This window comes from Dermacentor variabilis, chromosome 11 (genome assembly GCF_050947875.1).
Source record: "Dermacentor variabilis isolate Ectoservices chromosome 11, ASM5094787v1, whole genome shotgun sequence".
Classification (NCBI taxonomy): Eukaryota; Metazoa; Arthropoda; class Arachnida; order Ixodida; family Ixodidae; genus Dermacentor; species Dermacentor variabilis.
Window position 1 is genome coordinate 25,086,386 of NC_134578.1, and position 11,388 is coordinate 25,097,773.

At 47.1% G+C, this 11,388-nt stretch overlaps 1 protein-coding gene across 2 annotated transcripts; it reads right to left on the minus strand.

The window, feature by feature from the left end:
- Positions 1 to 2,843: 2,843 nt before the first annotated feature.
- LOC142564836 (achaete-scute homolog 5-like) lies at positions 2,844 to 5,587 on the minus strand. Of its 2 annotated transcripts, none has more exons than XM_075676013.1 (3): positions 4,743 to 5,587; positions 3,961 to 4,083; positions 2,844 to 3,211 (listed from the first exon to the last, which is right to left on the minus strand). In XM_075676013.1, exons 1-3 carry the CDS (start codon positions 4,869 to 4,871, stop codon positions 3,020 to 3,022), a joined length of 444 nt encoding a protein of 147 aa, XP_075532128.1. In that variant the 5' UTR covers positions 4,872 to 5,587; the 3' UTR covers positions 2,844 to 3,019. The 2 variants fall into 2 exon arrangements, with proteins under 2 accessions (XP_075532128.1, XP_075532129.1); XM_075676014.1 differs by lacking the exon at positions 4,743 to 5,587 and adding an exon at positions 4,350 to 4,736.
- Positions 5,588 to 11,388: the final 5,801 nt, after the last annotated feature.

An 11,388-nucleotide genomic window follows, 5' to 3' on the forward strand; every position in this document is an offset into this window, starting at 1 on the left:
TTTGTGTAACCGTATCTACCGACGCATATCTACCGCCGAGCACAACAAGGCATTTTGGAAGCTGCGTCGAGGACCTGTGCACACAGATTTACCTCTGAACACAGAACAGCATTTTGGAAAAACTATGCACACAGATTTAATAGGAACTGTCCACAGGCACAGAAATTTTCTACAGAGTCGCATTTAGAATCCTCATGGTCGCATGTATGGGGGAATTTTCGCATGAAGGAAAGGAAAAAAAAATCCTGTTTCACCATAAGGGCGAAGCAATGAATGCGGTAGCAACATGTTAGAATATTACATGAAGTGCAAGACTGGTAGCTATAGCAGCAGCATGAATTGAAGTAAACGTAAGCTGACTAAGTAAAAACAATCTGTTGTGCTAGGAGCACTCTGTTTGATTCCTGCCATCGGGCAATTTCATTTATGTTTATTATTTAAAGCCAACGTTTTTCTTGGCGACTTTACAACCACTCTTTCGTGTCGGGTATGTTTCAAACCTCTTTCCTGGGCTGATCCCAGGGGTATTGCACAATCGTGCCAATAAGCTCTTATTGTTTTGCACTTCTAATATTTAGGTCTGAGAACATTAAAGATAAAAGGCATGCACTGTTGCTCTTTTGTTTCATGACATTTGCTTGAGGGCTGCCATTCTCAAAATTCTGAAGGATAATTTTGTCAAGAATGCAAGACCTGGTATGAGCAACTTTAGTGGTAGAATGGTGTGGCAATATAACCTGCATATGCCGCATGTCATGTAGCATGCGGTGGCATATAGCATACATATACCTAAATATATATGGTACCTCATGGCACCGACGCCAGCAAAAATTCGCTTTGAGTGTCCATATGATTCCTAGCGCAATAAAAAAACTCGACGCCTGTCTGCAAGCTTCACTGCAAGTAACTTGTAATTATGGGAGCGTGGTGGTGCAGTGTCTGTACATCACGGCATGCAACAAAAATTTATTGCACGTGCATTATATTGGTGTTGTGAAGTCACGCACTGTTTTGACACTGCTACATTGTGCAATGGTCGCCCGGTTCAAGCTTCCTTACAATTTGAATAAGGTACCAGGTCAATCTTGTCATTTTGCTGTTGCCCCAATTTGTTTTGCACCTAGATCGAAGTATAAACATGCTGACATCGTCTTGTGTGAATAATGTTTCAAGCAGGATGCTGTGTTAGCACACAACTTTCACTGCAACATTATTTCAGTTCGAGTCCAGTCACCTCATGATTTAAATTTATAAATACAAGCTAGGAAGTAAATTTAAAGTATAAATTTGATGTGTACTTGCATAAAAAAGAAAGCTTGTGTTTACAAAAATGATCATACTGTCAAACTGAACAACTGTATCTTACAAAAATCTAGGGAATTTCTTTATCCAAACTAAAGGAAGACTGTCTTTGGATGTGGGCAGCATTGCAAACGAGAATGTTGAAGGCACACAGTAGCCTTATATACACATTTAACAAAGGCTATACACTATAGGCCAAACTTGTGGTGGACACAGTCAACCTTTAACTCACGTAGCACTGACTTCTGCATTTCAGCTGATTTATTTAGACAAAAATAAAGGTGGTCAGTATTGTATGTTTCGTCTCCTATCAAATTCCAATTTCCAGGCGTCGGTATCTTACCTCAGACACGATCAGGGATCAAATACTAATGGGGTATGTTCATTTCAGTCGAGCGCGTCCTGTGCAGAGGGGAAGGGGGAGCCAATATGAAAAGCAAGATGTTATATATGCATTAAACGCTTACGTGCCTTCATTTCTTACTGGAAATTTCAAAAATGCATAGGAACAGTTTCCTTGGCAGCACAGCTACTTGGCAATTATTAGCGAACATAGTGAAAAATGCAGTTTGGAAATTTGTTGACTTACCCGCCGCGATGCACCAGTGGCTGTAGAAATTCACTGGTGAGCATGAGGTTGCATGTTCAGTTGTGACGGCATGTCAATGTTGGTGGAAGGCAAGAACGCTAGTGTACCATGCGTTGTGTCGACGTATGCGAAGTGGTCAAAAATTTCGAGTCCTGCATTATGTCGAAAAAGAACTTGGAGGACTCCATCATAATGCTCAGTTTTGGAACATTAAATACCAGCTATATTTAAATTTGTCGACCGGAACAGCAGTGCTTCTTGCCACTTGTTTTTGGTGCACCTTTCTCAAAACTGAGGTGAGACACAGGAAATTTATAAACGAGCAATGCATATACACTGGTTAGGTTCAATTCTTTAATTACTATGTGCCCCTAGAGTTCATTACGTGACTTATTTCATCAATTGCAGTTATTATATGTGCCTTGATGTCTGCTCCACAAATGCTATGCCGCCAAAAAGCTCTGTCGCAGTCTTCACTGTGCTGTATTTCATAGTCGCTCACCTCCCCCACTATCCCTATACACACGCAATACAAACATCTTGTATATCTTTCATTTACGCTGTTCTAAATTGAATGTGCAATGCTATTGGAGTTGATTACGGGTGTGCACAGAGTTTATATTTTGCTTCACCCAACTGTCCACACGGTCAGAAACGGTGTTTTTTCCCGTATTTGCATGGTCGAGACTGTCAGATGTGCCCACTCTGTTGTTTTGCCTCACAGTCATCATCATTAGCAGTCTTAGCAGCTTCTGCCCGGGGTGATAACCCTGATAATGTAGTGGTTGATCTGCGAGCTACTCGCATTATGTACATGGTGCAGGGCACAGAGCATTGCACATATTTAGGTGGGTATGTGGTTGGCACACATAGCTAAAGGCGTCTGCAGACATTGCAAGTCTGATTCTTTATTCACACACCAAGCTGGGCCATATTCATTAGCAATAGCTGCTGAACAATTGACAAGTTTTTTTATTATTTCTGTGCATTGAAAGGACGTATTGCTGATTATGAGGTAGGAAACACATGTGACTTGAGAAGTTCACTTGGGCACGCACACACACTATTTCTCTTTAAACTGTCATCATGCTCAACCGTCCGAACATGCTTCTTTCGTGGCCTCTGCTATCAGCGGCATCGGTTGTTCTCCCCATCTTCATCCTCGTCATCATCAAGTAGTCCCAGCAGCCTTTGCAAGTGCCTGATGTAGCTGATGGCATAGCGCAGAGTCTCTACTTTGCTCAGCCGACGGTCCTTGTCTCGTGGGGGAAGAGGCAGTCGACTACGCAGTCGCTCAAAGCCATCGTTCACGTGCCGAACCTGAAATTATATGCGCTGTCAGAAAACTAGAGTGAAAAATGGTTAGCGCTTAGATACGGGCAATCGTGACTTATGCCAAACTGCCAGAATTGTATGAATGTCCGCTCTTGAAGACAACAGATATCACTGATGACCCATTGAGCATTTCCGGCACCCACTTGCAAATATTGCCACCTTGCTGTGCTTATGCCAATGGCTAGGTTGCCTCGAGACATGGTCATGGAGTGCTGTAGTGCAGTCACCCAGTCATAACTACAACTGCACAACCATGTTTGATTGGACCCAAGAGCAGGTAACAAGCTTGTGTATAATGAAACCATCATGAAATATTGTATTGCTCTCATATAAGACAATGAGCATACGAGAACAGGGTGAAAGCCGGAGCCAACATTTCAACAAGCGGACTTGTCTTCTTCAAGGCCTTTAAAAAGACAAGTCCGCTTGAAAAAGCCAAGTCCACTTGTCGAAATGTTAGCTCCAGCTTTCACCTTGTTCTCGTTTGTCTTGAATTTCCATCTCCCGCCTTCCCCGTATTTCCCCTGTCCTCGTATAGGAATCACTTCTGTTGAATTATTTTTAGCGCATGAGGCAATTTGTTAAAATATGGTTTGATTAGTCTATCCAGTTCATTATAAACCGGGTGTTGCAGTCCATGCACTTAACACCAGTGGTCCAGAACAGCACCCGTGGCGACTGGGCGTACATGACCTAGCTGTCCTTCCTATCCGAGAGCCTCATCACGTTCTTACCCTCTGTCGCTCCCGCTCATTCCGGCGCCGGATGAAGGTGGGCTCAAGCCAGTAGTCGTACGGGGAGTACGGAACCGGTAGCGGGATCTTGCACTCGGGGGCAAATGGATCGGCCGAGCCTCCCTGCAGATGGATGCACACCAGTCGCCATACCACAGTGGCACACGTGGAACTCCGAAAGAACATTTAAGATAAACTAACACTAAGATAAAACATGAAGTTCAAAGGACGCTAAAGAATAACTATAAATCGATTGGTAATTGGAAAGTATTTTTGAGCGTTTCTTCTGATTTACTTGGCCCTAGAAGTGTTACTAGCTGAGAAAATGAAGGCTTAGTTTTCCCCTATTGCATTTCACGCACAAACTGCGTCACTGGTATGTCACTTACTTGAATGTGTTTCCACATGGTTGGGCTGTTTCTGTGCTGAGGAAGTTCTCAAGGTTTAGTCTTGCCTTTTTCATGCAATGAACCACTTTGTTTAGTGCCAGAATGTTAATTAGTGCTGTGCATGCAGGCACTGTCCATGTACGAGACGCCGCGAGCAGATAGTGCGGGACCGCCATACTGGTGTCGTCACCCGTGTTTTGTTTAACCTTACAACGCGTGTGATGAGACTGGTGTTTTTGGTGTCCGAGGAGCCTTACTGAGTGAAACCGTGCATACTATTCTTTGAGAAATTTGGATGCATCAGAAACAACACGTAAAAAAAATGTGTATTAACTATCGAAGCAAACTGTCAAAGCAAAGCTCATACTGTTATTTATCCTACTGTGGTCATACCTGTTCTTTTTTTTCCCCCTTATATAGTTGAAGCATCGTCTTGTGCAGCTTTTTCACGACTGCATGTCGCAGTCCAGCGCAGGTATGACAGCTAGATGTGCGACTGTGCATGAACTTCTTCGTGAACATTTGTATCGTTTTTCTCGTGTATAGCTAGTGTTGCATAAAACACAGTGCCAGGCGCGTTCTTTCTAGCGCCGACCTGAGCCGATCCCGAAGGTGTTGAGTGGTGTCACATAGCGTATCAAAACGCTAGCTACCATAGGAAGGGATGGCGAATGCTGTCGCTCTCTTTTATAAGTAAATTGTTGCCATGCGATGTGACATGTGCATGCCCAAAAGTCTCAAGACGCTAGTTTGCACGAGTGAATGTGTGGTAGGGTTGTTACTCTCGCTTGCCATGGACATGCGGCTGTGTGGCTGTACTTTCAAGACATTTCTTCCATATTTTGCAGGGGAAAATTATGCGGATCTAACCCACATAAGCTGGAATTGATATATGAAATGAATTAAGCATTCGTGAGGCAGTGAATCAAATACCATACGATTATGTTCTGCACAGCGCTCTGCGCAATAGCGATTACATGCCTGCAAGCAAGACGAGGAGACCCTCACCACGTGACCCCATTACACACTGTCTCTGGGATGCGACTTTGCAATTGCTATGAAGTACAGCGAGGCGTGGCATTTCCGGAGGCACCGGACGTTTCTGCGCCTGCCTGAGTAAGAGTGGGCGCGAGAGAAAAAAATTTGGGAACTTTTGCTCCTTGAATATCTGACTCTGCCTAGGCATTACGGAGGAGAAGTTGTGTTTGTCCCTAGGTGTGCCGGCATTGCAGAGTGTGATCGATCAAGACTTTTAGCGTGTCCGCTATTCCGGCAAACCGGGGCAGTTTGGGCGGATTACCGGATGGTCGGGGGCGTAAACATGAGCGGCCGGAGCGTTGCAGCTGCCTGGTGTTGTAGAGCTCAGACACAGAGCTAAAATTGCGGCAACCTACTTTATTCTGCTTCGCTGCTAGTGCAAATTTCGGCAGCGGCGTAATTGTGCAATTACGCCGCTGTCGAAAACTTACACCCCAGCTAAGAAGAATATAGTAATTGGCTGTGTTTAGGTGGCTGAGCTTTCCGCCACCAGCTGGCGCCACCAATCTGGCCGCTCACGCTTACGCCCCTGACCATCCGGTAATCCGCCCAAACCGCCCCGGTTTTCCGGAATAGCGGATACGCTAAAAGTCTCTATTAGAGACTTTTAGCCTGCCCGCTATTCCGGCAAACGGGGGCGGTTTGGGCAGATTTGGGCGTAAACGTAAGCGACCGGAGCGGTGCAGCCGCCTGGTGGCGTAGAGTTCAACCAGACAAACACAGAGCTAAAACTGCAGTACACCCATTATATCCTGCTTCGCTGGTGCAAACTTTCGGCAGCGGCGTAATTGTGAACACAATTACGCCGCTTTCGTAGATTTGCACCAGCAGCTAAGCAGAATATAGTAGTTAGCTTTGTGTTTGTGTGGTTGAGCTTTGCGCCACCAGCTGGTGCCACCAATATGGCCGTTCACGTTAACGCGCCCGCTCAACTGGCAAACCTCCCACGCTTGCCGGAATACCAGACGCACTAAAATTCTCCAGTTTCACTCGGATGCTGGCTGCCGGCGCGGCGAAACAGGTGAAGCAGCGGGCACTGACGCCCCATTTGGTGATCGTTGCGTCGGACAGGCTCTCTCGCACCTGCGGCGCTCGTGCTGAATCAGTAGTCTACGGATTGTGCCCTTCTCGCGCCATACGGCGCTCTACTTTCAAAGTATCATCCTCAATTTTCCCGGGGGAGCAGTAGGGACCGTAGAGGCCGGACCGCATATAATGAAAATCTAGAAGGTACAGCGTGCTAGCAACTGCGGTTGAACGCGACTGGCTGAAAGGCCGTCTGTGGCGCTCAATAAACGCCTTTGCAACCGCTGAGAGAGTACGCCGCGCCATCTTAACGCCTTTTACGCTAGCCTTACCTAACGTGCGCGAGACGCAAGGGCAATAATCTTCACGGCGTGACATCAAGGCGTCGCCTGCGGCGTTTCAGCCAATCGCGTTCAACCGCGGTTTCTAAGGCGCTGTGCCTCGTAGATTTACCTTTAGCTTCTGGGAGTCGCCTACGCCAGACTTAGCTTTAGACAGCGATCAACAAATGGGGCGTCCGTGCCCACTGCTTCACCGCGCCGGCAGCCAGCGTCGGAGCGTAAAAAACAAACACGACCCCACTCCGCAACGCCGGCACGCCTAGGGACAAACGTGTACAATACGAGCACAGAAAGCTGTCCCCGTAGTACCCAGGCAAAGACATATATGTAAGGAGCAAGAGCCCCCATATTTTCTCAGCTACACTTACGCCTGAGCACAAACATCGGGCACGCCGGGAAATGCCACGCCCCGCTGTCGCCTCCGGGATTGGCCCCATTTGCTGTGACACTCCAGCTGCAGGGTCGGCACGCCCGATCCTGTAGACAGTGTCACCCCAAATCCTACGAATGTAGGCATAGAAAGGTTTGCTTTGTTAAAGGAATTCTGCTCTTGGTGACTTCGTTGCAATGAGAATGTTTAGATGCCATTTCTTCTTTCACTGTGTAATTCTGTAGAAAATAAGGCCTGCAGCCAGTACAGCTGTAAGGGTAGTAACTATGGGAATGCTATCCTGCGTGTGAGCTGTTCGGCGATAAAGCAGCGTAAAAGTGGAAGGAAAAGGCGGAGAAACCTTTTTAAAATTTAAAGAAAAAAGGCAACAGGGCGCAGTGTCGTCATGCTGTCAGCTCTAAGAGACGGCATGGAAGACATTTGTCAAAAAGAGCTTCTGCTGAAAGATCGCATGACGCCATAGGTGCTTCTCAGTCACTGGATGTTTCACGCGTTACATCGGCTTACTGTGCAGCATTTGCTTTTACCGCGGCAAACGTCTACGAGCCCACACCACACAGAGCACTAAGGTACGTATGACGTCATGTCGTGCAGCCGAGCCGTATATGGTGCAGTATATGTTGCATTCAATATATACAGACAAATGCCCTTTAAAGGAAGCCTTCAGTGCGTCGATGACGGCCAGAACAAAATGAGTATTACTTCGTCCGTCCTTTTTCCGTCTCGTTCACGTCCTTCGGCACGTCGGGATAAAGTCTAGAAATTCAGTGCAAGCTCCGGCCACAACATAGCGTAAGGTTCCTAGGTAAATTTCAAGGTAGAGCCATTCTCCATCTCCGGCTCCCTTCCTTCTCTAATCCTCCTTTGACATGGAACGCCGCTAGCGTCCCGAAAGGTTCCAAGCCTCTCAACACCGCGTGCATAAGCAAACGGCTTCTGGTTTCTGTCGTACTACATTTGTCATGAATACTCGTTTTGAAACTATACTCCGCGCAGTAAGTATCCCTACTCTTGCGTACGCTGGCGTAAACAATACTTTGGAACCTTTTCCAAGAAATTTGAGAACCAACCCCGGTGGCTATCCAATAAAGCGTTTAGCATATGCTTTGAAAAGTTGTGTGGCACTGTGTTGCACTATGTGTTACGGGTGGCGCTACCTTTACCATCGTGCCTTAACAATGGCCTTACCCGTACGCGGGAGCCAACCGGTATTTCGAACGCCGGTTCAGAGCCCCTTGCAGCGTCTGCGTCTGCAACTAGGTCAGAAAATTTGGTTATGGGAGTCCATGGTGTTTTTTTTTCTTTTTTTTATTGTTTAACCTAGGTAGGACATTAGGCAGTATAATAGCAACAGCTTGGTGGCGCAACCCACCGCCCCGTTCCGAAGGGGACGCTCATAACATCCATCCAACGTCTCAAAACGCTAGCTGTCACGAGGTGAGAATGCGAGAAAGCGCTCCATTTACCACCGTTACCACCATGCTGTTAGACGCTCGAGAAATCGCGGTTAGTTCCAAAAGAAACACAGTGAACGCTCGTAATAACGAACTTTTGCAGGCGCAGTTGTACAAAACATGATACTCCTCCGATAGACGAAGAAGCACCAAGGAAAAAAAAATGGCAGTGGCTTAGCTCGGCTATTCCAGGATATACGTATCAAAGGCTAAGGCATAGCATGGTTAGCCTTGGTTAATCTTGAATGCAAGTCCAGGTTAGTCTGGTAGTCTAGCTGTGTTGCGGCGTTTAGCCGGTCGTTCGGCGCGCTGGTCGTCTGTTTCCTGGGCGATTCGTTTCCTCTTCACCTCGTTCCAATGTCGATTCCAGAGCTCCTGCTTATCAGAATTGTCGCCGTTCATACTGCCGCCTCAACTGTGGTTGCGACGCACGCGAGCTCTCCTTTTCATTCCTCCGACATGTTATCAGGCATGCGACGCAGCTGGCGAAGCGAGCGGAGGCGAGTGCAACGACGAGGAATGCGGTGCGACGTCATACCAAACGGCGACGGCGGAAAGGTGCGGCGCTGCGCAGCGGCGGAACACCTGTGGCTCGTTGCTACTAGTGGCGCATGCGCAGTAGTGACTAGGGAGCGAGAGAGAGAGAGAGAGAGAGAAATATCCGCGGCGAGGCGCGCATTGTGACGTCATGTGCCTCCTCGGAGCACCGCCATGGCGAAATCGCAAGTTCGCGGCCAGTAATGCTTTCGCTTTAAAAGCGCTGCAGGTCTCGTTCGCAGAACGTGAATAAGCGAGAACTTACACGGTAAGATTTAGCACATTCGGAAATATCACGGTAAGGATTAACGCGAGCTGATAGTTTCCCGCGTAGCCTAATGCACCACGCGATGGCGCTCGGGTGGCGCTAAACGCTAACTTCAGTCACCCCTGCGTGACACACAGTGAGGACACTGCTTTCGATTGCAAAGCGCAAAGGATTGAGTGTGTCGCAGAGCTGGAAAGAGGGAGCGTTCCTTTGTGAGCAAAATATGGCTCAGCGAGCTTCGGCCGGTTCGTTGTAAGCGGGGTCCCTGCCAGCGCACTTTGAATAATCAAGTGCGCTTCTATCGGGACCACGGAAGACGCCGATTAAGGCGATAATTCGAATAAAGGGATGTTATTATAACGAGGATCCCCTGTCGTTCTCACTGTACACCCATATCGGAAAAAAAGTTCGCCTCCGTCGCGGCACGCTACAGAAATGAGCTAACGTAATTTGCTAGCCCATCTATGCGAATTGTCGTGGTGTTGCACAGCTGTGTATATGGTAATGCATGCTTAGGTTATTGTCGAGTGTAAACGTTTGTATATCGGAATGAATGTGGTACTGCCGGGTGTGTGAAGGCATACTAAAAAGACAAAAATATCAGCATTCATTAATTAGGCCTTTCTACAGTTCCAAAAATGCCTTATCGACAGGAACATTAGAAAAGACGCAAAAATGGACAAAACAGGGGCGACACCACCGTGCAATTCCCGCACCAGCTTGCTATGACGTCATAAATTTTTGGCGGCGTCTGCTCGGACTTAGTGTTATTTTTTCGCCCGTATACATTGTCAAATAATTTACACCCTTAAATGTTAATAAGGGTGTAAATTTGTCTAGAACTCGCACCATATATTTTTGGGTGTAAGGATGTGAGTTGCAGATAATTTAGACACTTATTGATTTTTACGGGTGTACATTGTTTTACAATGTAGAGTGGACATGATCGCATTATAGAGGAGATAATTAAATGTTGAATTTAGGGAAGTTTCGACCGCAATGCCTAAGTACAAAAAAATACTTTGAAGTCCGTGACGTCACGCTTACATACCGGCGCTTTGATATCGACGTGAAAATTAACAAAAAAGTCCTTATTTTATCTTCCATATAGCATTCATCCTATTACCTCGAAATTACCGAAAATGGTGTTCTGATGGAATACTTTTTTGAGCTCGAGGTCGCTGTTTGACACCGGCCGCATTTCCTATGGTGGCAGAGTGCAAAAAAAAATGCTCGTGTACAGCGCATTTCATGCACGCTGGAGAACCTCCGGGAGTCACAATTACTCCGAAGCTCCTCCCCTACTATGGCGTGCCTCAATTACGATATCATCGAGCGATGCTCAAGAGACGAGCCGCCGCGAGAACGATGATGAAGTTGGTGGGTGCCCTTGGCGCGAGCGAATGTCGGACTTCCACCTACATGATATCACTTTGATGCATGGTACTCAGCGTCAATTGCTAACAGACCGTGGCCGTACGTTTTTGGCCAAAGTCATTGACGACATCATGCGTGCCTGGTCAATACGGCATAAATTTACCATTTCCTACCACCCCCAAACGAACGGCCTCACTGAGCGTTTTAACCGCACCCTTACAGACATGCTACCCAAATGTTTCAGAAGACCACCGTGACTAGGACCTGGCTCTACCTTACATTACCTTTGCGTACAACTCTTCCCGTCTCGAAAATGCTAGCTTTCCCCCGTTTTACCTCTTGTATGGACGCGAACCGACGCTACCACTGGACAGTGTGCTTTCGTCCGCCACAGCATCAACTAGCTATTATGCCCGTGATGCAATCGCCCATGCTGACCATGCATACTCGCCAACTTGCGCGCGCTCGTCTACAAGTGTATCAAGACAAACAGAAGCAACGCTACGACCTCCGTCACCGTGATGTCCATTTTGTCACCGTGATGTCCATTTTGTGCCCGGCACCCTCATATTGCTTTGGTCACCATCGCGTAAAGTTGGCCTTTGTC